At 37.3% G+C, this 15,692-nt stretch overlaps 2 protein-coding genes across 2 annotated transcripts; both read left to right on the plus strand.

The window, feature by feature from the left end:
* The first annotated feature begins 2,895 nt into the window (after nucleotides 1-2,895).
* Nucleotides 2,896-9,306, plus strand: LOC142624497 (BTB/POZ domain-containing protein At3g50780). Its single transcript, XM_075798072.1, has 2 exons — nucleotides 2,896-4,260; nucleotides 7,879-9,306. The coding sequence occupies exons 1-2, from the start codon at nucleotides 3,592-3,594 to the stop codon at nucleotides 8,845-8,847; spliced, it is 1,638 nt and encodes a 545-aa protein (XP_075654187.1). The 5' UTR covers nucleotides 2,896-3,591; the 3' UTR covers nucleotides 8,848-9,306.
* Nucleotides 9,307-14,313: 5,007 nt separating this feature from the next.
* LOC142625424 (uncharacterized) lies at nucleotides 14,314-14,799 on the plus strand. The gene has a single exon (XM_075799085.1). The coding sequence runs from the start codon at nucleotides 14,314-14,316 to the stop codon at nucleotides 14,797-14,799; it is 486 nt and encodes a 161-aa protein (XP_075655200.1).
* Nucleotides 14,800-15,692: the final 893 nt, after the last annotated feature.

Here is a 15,692-nt window from a genome sequence, read left to right on the forward strand (position 1 = left end):
TGAATCTATGATTGTGATGGCACAAGTCATCGATTGGAACATGTCATGATACTCAATTGGTTTCTGTTGCGTTCCCAACATTATTACTAGGTCCTTAAATCCCATCTCTTATCTCTCACTCTCAACTTTCTTGTGGGACCAAAGTTTTGAATCAAAACTCCGACCTAGTTATCCACAGTTGTTAGCCACTTTGATGGGTGTACATATGTGAGTTAAGTCCCACACTGAATGAGTAGTTAATGTTCGTTTGGGACAAGTTAAAAATTTTAGCTTATTTTTCTTACTATTTATGGGTTTCATTGCACTTTTTGATACTATTCATGAGTCTTACTATCCTATACAGCTAACTTTTACCTTTATTTATAGTACTTTTAGCAAAAAAATTTCAGTTTTAGCTAAATAACCTGTTCCCAAATATACACTTAATATAATACAGTTGAGTTCATATCCATTGGATTTAGGCATTTTGGATTAAATAATATCTTTTATATGTTATATTAATTACTTATAGAATCTTCCCAAAGTGTTTATCCCCCAAACAAATGGTATCAGAGCTTATGGTGGTATGCGCCAAAGGTGGCAAGGTTAAGGTTATCGAGGTCTCTTTCACAATTGGAGCAGGGGGGTGTGTGTACTTAAAGCCCTTTTGCTAATGACGCGTTGAGGCCTATAGATGATGCGCTAGTGAAGTTGATCGGTACTTGAGTCCAAGACCCCAACCTTTGATCAAAGAAACTGAGAATGGAGCAAAGGTACCAAGATTGATATTCCTAGCCTCAAGTGCCATATAAGACTAAATAATAGGAATGGAGCAAGTTTTTGTATAAATACTCAACTTGTAACTCCAATTATAATATATGCTTTTCTTGTTTGTGATATGTTTGGATGACATGAGTTCATGGCCATTATATTTTAAAATACCAATTTCGATTGAGCGGGATAGGTACCTAATATCCTCTCATTCTGTACTTAGCTTTTGAACTTATATCGATAGTTTTATACTATGCTTTATCTATGTAATTTTTATATCACATTCACCCAGGTATGTTGAGGTCACAATTTCTCACACCATGATCACCTTTAAAACTACCCGCAATATTCATTTGACCACCCCAAAAGGGGGAGGCTTCCATGACACGGTTACTAGATTTGCGAGATTGATTTGGATTTGGTTGGGATAGGCCATGTGATAGCATGATAATATAAGTTAAAAGGTTGTCATAAATAAAATGGAAAATTACATTATTGTTCCATAAACTTTAGTCAATGACCCATTTTATTCTCTAAAATTTTAAATGATTATTTTTAGTTCTAGAAATTTAAAGTGATCATTTTTAGTGGATAATGAACCTAAGTAAGCACCTTTGATTCGTCAACTTTTTAATTTTCTCTAACAAAACATTAACGTGGTTAAAGTAAAAACAAGCACATTATTGGTTCATTAGATGCATTAGTGACTAAAAAAATTTGATTTAAAGGTAAAACTATTTAGGAATGAATGAGAGCACCTTTGATCCTTTCGTCAACTTTTTAATTTTCTCTAACAAAACAACAACGTGGTTAAAGTAAATCAAGCACATTATTAGTTCATTAGATGCATTAGTGACTAAAAACAATTGATTTAAAGGTTAAACTATTTAGGAGTAAATGAATGCTGTATTTTGTCCTAACTTAAATTTATTATATACTACCAAGAATCTTAGGGTGGTTGGCACATTATGATATTTTCAATAAAAATGATGTTTTCAATAAAGATATTTAAAATTCAAAAAATTATGAAATTATTAAAAAAAATTGTAATACGCCATTGCACACTATTTTTCATCAAATATTTATGAGAGTAATGTTAGGACAATTATTTCTGTCAGCGAGTTATGGACAGTAAAATTGTGGACTTACCATATTTATTTTACTGTTTTTTTTTTTGAATGGATATTTATTTTACTGTTCATAACTTATCATGGAGGCGGTTGTAAAAAAAGTTGTATTATTAGCATTTTTTTAGTATTTATTTATCCGGAACCAGAACCATATGCGGCTAGAAATCTGGACCATCTATTATTTTCGGTAGGCCCTTTTTATTCTATCCAGACAGCTGAAGAACCTCAGACTTTCACTTTTCCTACATTGTCCAACTGCTGACCTTTCATTATCATTACTGTTGAGCCCAATCTGGCCAAAACATGAGGGCATTTCAGTCACTAGAACTTGGTCAGCGAATACTTCCACATCACTCTACATGACAGCGAATCAGTGATGCTCACTTTAGCCTAGTAAATCCAGCAGCGGTCCACTAAAGCAACAAATTCCATAGTACTATTATATTGTATTTTATATCCTTTTATGTTATAAAAAAATAGTTAAAAATACCCCACAAGAAAAAAGAAAAATAGAGACAGAGTCGTGCCTTTTTGATAAATGAAGAGTTTAAAACCCTTTTTTTAATTTTTAGAGAGAGAAAAAAAAAATGGTAACTTGAAGTGGCAAAAGCATGCAAATTCTGAGACCCACAATATAGGCCACAACAGTCCCACAATACACATGACATATCATAGTTTCATTTCATACGCACAAAAATACAATTATGAAAAAGCAAAGTGTAGAGACAGGAAAACTACTAAAGTAGGAAACACAACCCATGAGCCATCACCTCTTTAAATCTGATGTTTTGTTTTTCACTTTTATTTTTGTTCCTCTTTTTTTAACTTTTACAAATTAAAAGAGTTGAGCCATTAGTACCTCTACAGTTCTAATACTATAACTCACATTATTATTCCACACTGCAACTCTTTGTTTAGTGGTTCCCTTGATGCTTGACACCAGAGCTTACTTTCAATCATTTTAGGCACTTGTGGGCTTGAAAAGTATATATGATAAAAGAGATGGGTTTTCAGTGAGCTCTCTCTCAGATTACCACTTCTTGGTGGTGAGTGTCCTTTTTCTTAAATTTGTTGGTCCTTAGCTGTGTTGGGGTTTTAAGATTCCCTTTGTTGAGATAAAAGATCCATTTTGAGCTGATTTCTGAGGGTACTTTTGTGGATTTTTTTGCCCGGGTAGTGAATCTGCAGTGTGTCTCTTGATAAATGCTTTTTGTGCTTTGTTTTGATAGTAAATTGTGTCTCTGCAAAGACAAGTTTTTTCAAACACATCTTTGTCCTTTCCCTTAGATACTTCTGTGTGTCTTCACCTTTCTGCTATTCTACTGCCTTCAAATTTTAAATTTATTTGTGTTCTCTGTTAGAGTGAAATTTCAATTCAGTTTATTTTGAAACTTAGTTGGGTGGTTTTCATACAAAACTTCATCCATTGTTTCGTACTATTTTGTGTCAAAAGCAGTTGCTTTGTGTGTAGGAAGTCATATATGAGTATGGGGTTCCTAGGATCAACTTCAAAAAGACAGCTTTTCGGTTTTCCTAGTTATGTGTTTATATGGTACCAATGATTTGTTGGAGAAGAAGGCTAGTTTTTTGTTTTCTCAGGATTTTATTTTCTTCTAAAAAGGCTTGAGTAATTCTAATAATTCTTAAGGTGTCCAAAGTTGATTGTAAATGCCACATCTTGAGTGAAATTTGCTGTAGAATCTTGTTAAATATGGCTGAAATTAGGCTTACAAGGGTAGAACAAGGCCACACCAAGATTAGAAATGTTCCAATTGCAGTGACCCCTGAAGGTTTTTGGTGTTGTCCTTCTCCTGTTGTGTTTCAAAAGACCCTCAAAACTCAAAACCCTCTGAATAAACCAAAACCTTCCTCACCACCCCCACCACCACCACCCAAGACCACTGTCCATAAGAAACAGACCCCAGTGACTGAAAGAAAGCCAACACTCACCCCATCAAGATCAGGAATTGTTTCTGATGATCAACGAAATTTTATCACTGATACATCTAGACTTATCACTGATACATCTGGACTCAGTGCATCTGTGGCTGCTGAGAGAGCACCAAGACCCAAAATTGAAAATTTGCCAAGGAAGGTGGCAATTGAGTTTGGTGAGCCTGGAACCAGTGATATGAGGGTGCTTTTACTTGGAAAGCAGGGATTTTGTGTGAAGTTGAGTGTTCACAAGAATGTTCTAGTTGAGAATAGCCGTTATTTCGCTGATAAGCTTTCTGAACAACAGTTTGGTTTGTCCTCTCTGGAAATTGATGATTGTGAGGATGTTGAGATATACGTTGAAACTGTGGGACTAATGTATTGCAAAGAAATGAAGCAACGGCTGATCAAGCAAAGTGTTTCCCGTGTACTCCGCATTCTCAAGGTAATTTGCATCACAATGAAATGAATCTCTCCTTTTTACCCACATTGATTATGATGTATGAATATCTTGTTGGTAAAAGTTTATGCCAGCTATTTAAAACAATTATCTTAATGTTTTACTGTTGTTTGATTGTTCTAATATAGATTTTATATGTGTTTTGTTGTTCCTGTCTTCTTGGATGTAAGGATGGTTAGCCTAGTAATAGAAAAGGGAATCCGTCCTGCTTTGAACAGTTATTTTTAACTCATTATTATAGAGAATGTTCCCCCTGTTTTACTCATGTGTGCAGCTGTCTTTGTAGGATGGAAAATTAAGATTCTTCCTAACTCTAGCACTTATTAGATGTTTGACAACTGTTTATTTTCTTTCATGCTGACTATGGTTATTGTATCTTTATCTTATGTGTTTATGCTGTCTTAGGAGCAATATAACATGATAACTACTTTAAACTGCAATACTTATTGTTGGGAATACATGTGTGACTTGAGTACGTAGTTTTGGTTGCTTGATCAACGTTTTCTAGATGATCCTTTAAACTATCATGAATAGTGATACTGTTATGACCAATTTTTTTGGTGGTATCTTTGCCTAAAACATGATATACATGGTCCAAGTGGATGAGCCGAATATCCATGCTCTAGATATGGATAACAGGATTAATTAAGGATCTCATATATTCGGCTGTTCGTCAGAAAATGTATAGGACATGACATTGATCATTGATCCAATTTTGTCTCTCTAGAGTTTATACAGTAATTCTAATATTGCCTATTGTGTTGAAATTATAATAAATTCACTGTGTATTTGCGTTTTATTGAATTCTTGTCCAAAAAAAAAAATTTGTGTTTAATCGAAGAAAGCATAAATAATAAACTACTTTTAGAAAATTTTATTCAAACCTTTCTCCTTTCAGCGTCCAAAATCTCTCTTGCAGTTGGGCTTCATTTTGGGTCCATATTTTTGCTTAAATGTCTTTATTCTTTGGAATCTCTGACAAATTTCAAGATGTTCAGCATTTGTTGCAACAAAGATGTCTGAGCTGCCTATCTGTTCAATGTTTATATGTCTGTTTTTAAGTTGGGTTCATCCAGGGCCAGGAAAAGCTTAGGGTATGTTTGGTAATTATTTTTTTCCCTTATTTTCTGTTTTCAAAAACAATTTTCTATTTTTGAAACTAAAAAACTTGTTTGGCAACCCAAAATAGACTGAAATCAAAAACTGTTCTCAAAACTCATTTTGTAAAGGAAACTGAAAACATGTAGAAGGTTGTTTTCAGTTATTAATTTTCAAAAATCAATGAAAATACACATTTAATTTAATGAATCTGTCTCATTTAATGAGTTAACATTAAAGTTCAAATTTTATTAACAACATATTTTAGTATTTTCTATTTTCTATTTTCTATTTTTTTCTTCAAAAAACTATTTTTTAATTTCAACTAACCAAACATGTTTTTTATTTCAAAAATACAAGAAAATTGTTTTTTCTTTATATTCCCCAAAACAAGTTTTTGAAAATAGAAAACAAAAACGGTTACCAAACATAACCTTAATATTTTGCAACCTTGGTTTTGTTCCATTTGGATCTTTTGCTAACTGTCTATGCTTTTCAAAACCATAGTTAATAGTTTTTGTTGCACAAGGCTGTCATAGTTGTCCATTCCATATTATGTATTTGCAGTATTGTCTATTGCAAGATATCTTGCAGATAAAATAAAGTGCACGGGTTTAAACATAAGAAGACCCATCTATTGCAAATGTGATACATATAATTATGCCCAATTTCATGATAATCTTCTTGTTCAAAACATCTGTCATTAAAGTTATCCTATAATCCTTATCCCTTAACTTTATATCCTAAATTTTTTCTAAGAAATCTTGAAAGGTTCCAAGACCCCAAAAGCAAGCTCTGGTAGATCATAAAATATTTGGTTTTTTCCTAAAAGGAGTAAGTAGGCTTTTGGATGATTCAAAGAAATCTTGAAAGGCTCCAAGACCACAAAAGGAAGCTCTTATAGAGCATAAAATATTTGGTTTTGCCCTAAATGGAGTAAGTAAGCTTTTGGATGATGCCAAGAAATCTTGAAAGGTTCCAAGACCACAAAAGCAAGCTCTTGTAGGCCAGAAAATATTTGGTTTTTCTCTAAAAGGAGTAAGTAAAGCTTTGGATGGCTTGTGTTTAATCAGGATTTGGGTTAGGTCCAACAGTTCTGGTGGCTTGGAGTACATTGTGTGTTGGGTGATATGCATTGTGTAGCACAATGTGCTTATGGCCTAAAGTAACCCATCCAGTACACCCTTGCTACTATTTTTCCTTCTGATATGGTCATATTGCAAGATATTGTAGTATACTGCTATATTAGGACCATAAACAAGTCAAGCCAGGCAATTAAGTGTTCAAAGCTTTGGTTTTTTAATTTTCTGAATGAAGTTGAGGTTGTTCATGAGCTCTCATAAGTTGATTAAGTATATTAACTTAATATACTATTTACTTATGAAACCTATGTTTCTCTCTTTCTTATTGTGTATTAGCCACCAAATTTATTCAAAATTTACTAATTATTATATTTACACTTCAATAGTAATGATTTTATATAACAAGAAATAATGATGCATTTTTTATATTTTTTTCCTTCTTTAAAGTTGCTTATAATGATTATAGTTTTCACAAACATATCAAGCCAAGCTTTGCTTTTTTCAAACTTGGTTCATTTACTAATTGAGCTTCAAAGTCAAGCTCAAGAATGGTTTGTTTAGTTATTGAATGTGGTTTGAATGAGCATCTTAATGAACCAAACTCAACTTGTTCATGAGCAATTTGATTATTTTTACAGCTCTATATGATACTAACAACCATGTGGCACATTGCTAAATTGGAAGGAGCTTGAAAAAACTAAGCAAGGGATTCCATTAAGCAAGAAGAAAAGTGTGGGCTGCAATCAACCACTTGTCTCGTTAATGCTTCCACTTTCTAAATACATTCATTTCTGAAAGTGAACTTTCTCATGTTGCCTTTCAACCAGTTTGACAATGTCATTTAATGTTATTTTGATGAATATATTTGTTGTGCATGACCATATATACTGAACAACAATGCATAAAAATATCTAAATGTGCACCAATATGTTGATTTTGTACTATAAGAATGCTCTTTTGGGCTAAGAAAATAATTTTGCAGAATAATAATTTTGGGGAAATTTGTTATAAATTATTACTTGTTCTCTACCATAATTACACCTAATTTTTATGCATTGCCAGTTCTGCTTTAATCAATTAGCATTCAGGTTCTTGATGAATTTCCAATCTGCCAAATGTGATATAGTTATTTGTCATTGAAGTTAGTTGTTATTTTTAGGATAATGGAGCTTCTTGTGCCGTTTAAAGTTGTCATATCTGTGAATGGATTTATTGTAAGCAAATCAGAGACTTCATTTGTACTTTGTAGTCAGTGTTGCTTCCTTCTGAGCATTGTTTATACTGTTGAGTAGGGGCCTTTCTTTTCTTGTATAGTTGTCCTGTCAGTGGATTTTACATCAGATTTTATCACTTAATGTATGTGCAAAGGTTCGTAAAATATATTGACTTGCATGCAAACCTCACCTGATGGTGCTGTTTTCAGGTTGCAGAACTACTTGGCTTCAACTCTTGCATGCAGTCATGTTTAGAATACTTGGAAGCAGTCCCTTGGGTTGGTGAAGAAGAAGAAGAAAAGGTGGTGTCATCAGTCCTAAGACTCCAGAATGAGGGTCTTGGCGTCACCCCAGTATTGAAACGAGTGTCTTCTGACATCTCCAAATCCCCTAAAGACACGCTTCCGCAAATTATTGACCTTGTTCTGAAAAGCAACGAGGAGCGAGGTCGACGGGAAATGAAATCTGTAGTGTTGAAGCTCCTTAGGGAGAATAATAGTCTCCCAAGCTATGCTGGGTCAGCTGACATCTGCAATGAAACACTTTACAACTCATGCAAAAGCTGCTTGGATTCACTTTTATCTTTGTTTAGGCTAGCTGCTGAACCTGGGTTTGGTGATAAATCTATGAACAGCAAAGACCCTGTGGTGAAACAAATAGCTCTAGAGGCTGATAACCTCTCATGGTTGGTTGAGATTTTAGTTGACAGGCAAGCAGCTGATGAGTTTGCACTAGTGTGGGCTGGCCAGCAAGAGTTAGCTACACTACATTCAAAGCTTCCTATAGTCTCTCGTTATCATGTTAGCTGCATCACGGCAAGGCTATTTGTTGGCATTGGAAGAGGCGAGCTCCTGCCATCAAAGGACACCCGCCAACTGCTATTACAAACTTGGTTAGAGCCTTTGATTAATGATTACAGCTGGTTACAACATGGGTGCAGGTCATTTGATAGAAAGGTTGTGGAGGAAGGAATTGGTAGGACAATCCTCACCCTGCCTCTAGAGGAGCAGCAGAGTATTTTACTTTCTTGGTTGGGCAGTTTTTTGAAGGCTGGTGATAACTGCCCAAATCTTCAGAGAGCCTTTGAGGTCTGGTGGAGGAGGACATTCATTAGGCCTTATGCCGAAACACAAGGTAATCTTTTCCAGTCAGATAGCTCAATGACACCACATTCATAGACCTAAAGAAGTACCCACGAGTCGTATACTTGATTATACAGGGATTATCTTTCATAATCTTCTGTTAAGTCCAACTTAAAGTTTATAAGAACTTGAGAGTGATGATTGGAACATCTACTTAGCAATGGCAGGTGGAGTTCCTTTTAGAGTCAAACTGGCGACATGACTTGGGTTTACTGTGCTTCATGCCAAATCTTTTTGCTTAAAGCAATGTGGATTGAATGAATTCCCTTTGGATTGATAGATGTGGGTTGATAGCTTGATCTAGTAATTTCTGCAAAGTAATGTAATTGGAAGCCGTTGCTTCGTGTGAGTTTCCTTATCTGAATGGATACAATTGAGTAATGTGTTTCTTTTAACCTCAATTCATGTGTCCATCAGAGTTGATATCATATAATTTACCAGTTGTGAATTTAGAAATTAAATTTATCCAAACTATGGATGAGGACGTGACCAGTACACTATTATGTTTGTGGTTGCTTGACTGGTGCTTATTTACTAGTAATTTTTGAGTAGGTACACTATTATCGCAAAAAATTCCTAATTTGGTCTTCGGAAACTTTTGAACTCCTTTGTAAAATGTGTGCGGTTACACTTACACCCATAAAGTGGTTGCTCTACAATGTTCATGGTAGGCTAATTCCTATTGTCATTTACTTCTATTTGGCTTGTGTTACGCCAATTTATTTGGACAAAGCCATATCTCAGTCATTTGGTTCCAGAAACCATTAAACTAATCCCTTAGATGGTTTGCTTTCTACTATATGTCTATTTGAGTTCAAGGTTCTGTTCATGTTTGAATGTTTCCTGTAAGTGCCTCCTTCGTAATCATTTTCATGTTAAACTCCTTGTCATGTGTAAAACTGTAAATATTGTTTGACAGCTTCACATAAAGGAGTTGTAGTATAATCTAGATAGGACAACATTACTATCCTTCTTTATGATTCAATCGAGGTTAAAAAGGTGAGGTGGGATTGCAAAGGTTCTAGTTGAAGCTTTATATTAACAAATGAAGAGATTCACATGAAAGATACAGAGGTTCTGGGTCAGATGATAAGGGAGTAGGGTGAGATTGTAAAATGGGTTGCTCAGAGAGGTAAATAGAGAACTTTGCATAAAAAGAAATTAGTACAGTGTAGACTTCTGGAAACTTTTTATTTTCTTTGATACATCAATAGTTGGGGATGGGGAATTGAAATCTAGATATCTCCGTTGGAAACACTAGATAATACTTGTTGAGATGTATGGCTCTTGGCGAGTAAACTTTTGGACCTTGACATAGTTGGAAAAATGAGTGGTGTGATTTTAGTACGTTTTAAGAGAGCGGGACAAGTAATTGTTAAGTTTTAGATTTTGGCCATTTCCATATACAAAACTAGAATCCAAACTGTTTGAAATTGTGACAAGACTATTGAAGAAAATTTGATGCTAAGAATTCAATCAAGCGAAAATCAGATTCACTCAAGGAAACATTAAAGAAGACATAACATCTGTGAGACGCTTGAGGGAATCCAAGTTCTGTAACTCTACTTAATCCTATTTAAATTAGACATCCTTAAGCACGATTTACTTTAGAGAAGGCTGTCATAATCACAACTATACCAATAAGTTTATTGTTGCAAACTCTCAAGGAGTTACTTGTAGTATTGGAATTTCGGGTGGTGTGAATGAGGGTTGTTCGTGGAGAAAGATCTATATAAAAGAAATCTAAAAAGGTTTTGGGGCTACTGCAACAGGAAGGCAAACAAGACAATTGTTGAGATTACATTAGAGAGTTTAGCTATGCAAAGTTTTTGTAATTGTTAGTGATTTTTCTATGGGATGGGATCCCTGAAGTGAGGGTTTTATTGGTTTTCCACTTGGTTACTAAGGATCCATTTGGTTGGAGGAATGAAAAAGTGGAAAGATAGAAAATAGGGAGGGAATAAAAAAGTGAGATGATAGAAAAAAAAAGTTTAGTTTTCTCTCATATGTGTTTGGTTGGGAGGATGGAAGAGTGGAGATATGAAAAACTATGAAAAATAAAGTTGATATAAATTTACAATTCTACCTCTATTAAATAAAACAAAAGACAACTCAATTGTTTATACACTTATCTATTTAAAAAATTATATATGGACACTTCAATTTTTTTTTTTTTAAGTTATTATTTTAAAAGGCAGAAGCTAGATCCGAAACAGGTTCAAAAAAAGATGAAGAAGAAGAACTAGAAGGTAACTATGGAAGAAATTGATAAAAACAAAAGATAGAAGAAGACAAAAAGCGAGATGAGCACCCAAAAAAAAAAAAAAAACGAAGAAACCCAAAACGATGAAGTGAACGAACAGTGAAAAGAAGAAACAGAAAAATAAAAATGAAAAAGACAAAAGGTGGGACGAAAACAAGAACAAGAAAAAAAAAAAAACATGAAAAGAAAAAAGTGAAAGAACAACGTGAACCAAAAACAAGAAAATATTATTAAGGTGATTAATAAAGCAGAGTCAAACGCCAACCGTTACTTGAGATTTTCATGTTCAATGTTACAAAAAGAGAGGCTAAAATGTAATTGATTGGATTGAAATAAAGTTAACCAAGTTTCCTCTCCAAATCGGAGAGATAGGATTTTGGTGGGTCATGGAAGAAAATATTTGAATCCTATCGAAATTTCCTTCCATTCTCCTCCCAACCAAACACATCTCTCACCATTTTTTTTATATTTTATAATCCTCATTATTTCACCTCCAACCAAATGAAGCCTAAATCTGTGTTCTTTTTATTGCTTTTATTATTTTTTTCTTTCAAGATTTGGTATTATAACTGTGGTTAAGATATTTGTTTGCACCGGCTATGAGGGATAATTTGTTAAGTTCATTCGATTATTCCGCTGCATAAGTCATTGGAGTCTAGATAAGAATTTTTTTTCCAATTGGTATTAGAGCTTTTTAAATACATAGTTGTCTAAATAATTTTTTTTCAGTAATTTTTAGATATATCCAAAGTACAATGATATTTTACACCAATAAAATTAAGTCATATTTAATACAAAAATATGAAATGAACTTAAAAAATCATATGGGAAAGTTGATTTCAAGAGTCCTTTGAAAGAGAGAAATCAGTGCAAATTGTAAACAAAAATTTTTCCCCTCTTATTCTTCTTTCTAAATTTGAAAGCTATTGTTTGTGTAAGCTATCCATTAGATTTGGGTTGTGATGCCCTGTATGCTATCGTCTAAATTCTTTTAGAATGGGCCTTTGGTTCTAAAAGAAGACCTTGTATTGGGAAAGGCTTTGAACTTTGGATAGGCTGACATGTTGAAACTCTTGACATTTTCCAGAATGGGACCTAGGCGGCTTAATATAGTTGATTTGGGCTGATGAGTTTCCAACCATGTTCCACAATCTTTTGCGCCTATGTTCTATGTTTGTGCTCAATTTGTTGATAAAAATGGGAATTAATTATAGTGGCGATTGTTCCTCTGATTATTGAATGTGCACTGTGTAACACAAACCAAACAATGTATGAATGCGCAATGTTTTTGCTCAATAGAAAGGATATATAAAGAGAGGGTACAACAATCCAATAGAGTCTAAGATACCAGACTACAACAAAGCCACCAGAAACAATGTTTGAGTTAATGCGCTTTGTCGGTTCTCATTTAGGTTCACCACGTATATAATTTTATTATGTATCATTAACAACTTGCCAAATTTTTTGGGCCACTCTCCACTTTATATCCTGCGAATCAAAACTTGCCACATGTCCACCTATTTAATTAATGCCTAATCTTATACCTCTTCTCATTTCATTTTCCTAAAACAAAAAAATCAAAAACCAATATGATAGCAAGGCAATAGTAGCACCAACCTTCACCAACACCACCAAGAAGAGGTTGTTGGTGCCACCAATCATGGCCATGCCATCACCACCACCAACTTGGTGCAATGTCATATCTAGATTTCTGATTTCACCTTTCGATTGGCAATCACTTTTGCTATTCACAACTACAACACAATTGTACGGGACGCTATTCGTTCACGGGCCCAATATTCCCTAAAGCCCATCACAACAATACCACGAACACCGTCCGGACGATCCTCGCCACCCAACTCGAAATTAGGAGAGCACTGATGACAGACGCTATAAACGTAAAACCTTGTTTGTTCGCAGAAGGTAACCGCCCGAAAGGTCGGGTCCCCGTGAGTCTAGTAAAAGCTTTGGGGATATTACTGCCGAGCAGTCCAGCCAGCGGTGGAACCAGTTCCAATGCCACTTTCACCTCTTCTCACTCCCAACTAAACCCCCACTTAAGGGTAATAGTATTGGACCCCCCTTCCACCCACCAGGGGAATAATCATGGCCACTCCACTAAGTTTGGCTATAAATAGGCAAAGGAGACTCAGTTGAAGTGGTTGGCAATTCTGGAGAAGAGAGACTGGAGAGAGAGATCGATCATCCTAGAAGAAGAGGGAGAGTGACAATGATAACAAGGGAAACTGGGGTACTGGGTTTGCCGAGTATAGCATCACCCGTTGTAGGAAATCCGAAAGCCCACTGTACAAATAGATTGTGAGCCCAAGTACATCTTAGGCCCAATAACCATTCCTAGGCACGCACAATTGGCGTCGTCTGTGGGAATCTCCTACGTAGCTGTGGTACTATCTAGGTGCGCACGGGAGAATGTCTGGAAGTAGACAGGGGAGCCATGCAGAGAGCGGCTCTAGGGGATCGTCGCGGGGGTCTACATGGCGGGAAAGGAGGCAAAAGAGGCAGGAGGACAGGAGACGTGAGGAAGCAGAGGAATCTGGGCCTGGAGAAGGATCGTACCAAACCCTCCGGAAAATGTCTGACGCCTCGGGCCGCAGCCGTCTCGACGAAAGAGACTAGGAGCTTGAGCAGAGGGATCAAGAACTCGAGCGCCTACGTAGGACAGTGAGGGATTTGGAGTTGCAAGCGCGGGGCAGACGCATGAGAAGGGACCATGAGGAGCGAAGAGAGAGGTTGGCAAGTGTAGGGAACCGCCGTGCGGCAGGATCCCATCAATCCGGGTCTCGCCGACATCGCAACGTTTGCGAGAGTACGTGGACCGTGAGTCGACTTCCCCGAATGAGGGGCGACCTCAAAATGCGGCCATGGATGCCATGAGCCAGGCATTACGCCAAGCTGCCCGATCTCCATTCTTGAAGGACATTGAGAACACGCCTATGACGAGCAGATTCACACGGTCGCCGTTCAATTCCTACACTAGAAAGACGAACTCAGTGGAGCATGTAAGCCACTATATTCAAATGATGTCTTTACACGCCCATAACGATGCATTAATGTGTAAGGTTTTCCCCTCAAGTCTCGGCCCCACTGCTTTGAGGTGGTTCAACAGATTGAAGAAAGATTCGGTCCATAAGTTTTTAGAGTTGATCCAGGAGTTTGGAATGCGGTTCATAACTTGCAGCCGGGTTTTGTAGCCCGTGGATGCGTTACTTTCGATGAAAATGGGGGCTGGGGAAACCCTTCGCAACTACGCCAATCGGTACTGGGAGTTGTATAACGAGATCGGCGGGGGCAATGAAAAGATCGCGGCGAGCACCTTTCGGATGGGGCTACCTAAAGAGTCCAGGCTCAGAGAATCATTGACCTTAAGGCCTCCCGAAGATATGAGGCAGTTGATGAGGTGTTTCGAGGAATATAAGCGCTTAGAAGACGATCGGCTGCAGACCAAGGGGAAGGCCCCGATCATCAATTATCCTCGGAATACTGGCTTCAACCCTAGACACGGGAAGGATTTGAGAATTCAAGAGCTTGATCCGGCGATTAGGGGGGTCAATGCGGCGTTCAAGGAGCCCGTGCACAGGATCATTGACAGAATAAAATATGAGCCGTATTTTAAGCGGCCGAACAAGATGGCGGGCCACCCATCAAAGAGAAACCAGAATTTGTATTGCACCTACCACAGAGATAAAGGGCACACCACCGAGTAGTACAGAGTGCTGAAAGATCACTTGGAACAGTTGGTGAAGGCAGGACACTTGAAAGAATTTCTGGTGGAAGTAGGGAATCAAGAGACCGGGCAAGGAGATCGGCTGTGTCGAAACCCTCTCCCACCCCCTTTGGGGGTAATAGAGGTCATTCATGCAGTGCTGAGGGGAATTAGAGCACCCACAGCGAGGGGGTATTGGCCGTGGTAGCAGTAGAAGGTTGTGCGGGCGAACAATCCTTGGGGAAGAAGCAAAGGTACGCTAGACAACCCATAACCTTTGACGACGACGACCTGGAAGGCACCACTCATTCGCACCGCGATGCTCTAGTAGTCATGGCTCGTGTAAGGGGCTTTAGTAAAAAGAATAATGATAGATCAGAGGAGCGGTGCAGACGTAATGTACCCGGACCTATACAGGGGGCTAGGCTTGAAGAAGGAGGATTTGTCAAAGTATGACACGCCGTTGATGGGATTCGATGGGCATATGGCGACTCCAGAATGGCAGATTTCACTCCCAGTCAACATGGGAGGTAAGGAGGTAGTGGTGACGTTCATAGTGGTCGCTTCTTTCTCGCCATACACGGCAATACTCGGAAGGCCGTGGATCCACGACATGGGGGTTGTACCGTCCACCCTGCATGTAAAAGTCAAGTTCTGAATTTAAGAGGGAATTACAGTGATAAGGGGCGATCAGCAAACGGCCAGACAGTGCTTAGTAGTCGCAGCCAACAAACAAACCAAGCAAAAGGAGTTAGCTGGGAAGGCTCCCCTATAGCAATTACGGCAGCCCCAAGTAGGGGGGACCAACGTTGCCGAGGATGTGGTAAAAGTAAAAATCCTACCGGGAGGTGAAAGGAGTTTCCTGTTAGGAGCAAGCTTGAATGATGGGGAAAG

Source organism: Castanea sativa, chromosome 2 (genome assembly GCF_040712315.1).
Source record: "Castanea sativa cultivar Marrone di Chiusa Pesio chromosome 2, ASM4071231v1".
Taxonomy (NCBI): Eukaryota; Viridiplantae; Streptophyta; class Magnoliopsida; order Fagales; family Fagaceae; genus Castanea; species Castanea sativa.

What these genes read in the sequence shown, in the direction of transcription:
- LOC142624497 (XM_075798072.1), top strand. Translation starts at nt 3,592, where the DNA reads ATGGCTGAAATTAGGCTTACAAGGGTAGAACAAGGCCACACCAAGATT. An exon ending in GTGTACTCCGCATTCTCAAG is followed by an intron (nt 4,261 to 7,878) that starts GTAATTTGCATC and finishes TGCTGTTTTCAG; the next exon opens with GTTGCAGAACTACTTGGCTT.
- LOC142625424 (XM_075799085.1), top strand. Translation starts at nt 14,314, where the DNA reads ATGGGGGCTGGGGAAACCCTTCGCAACTACGCCAATCGGTACTGGGAG.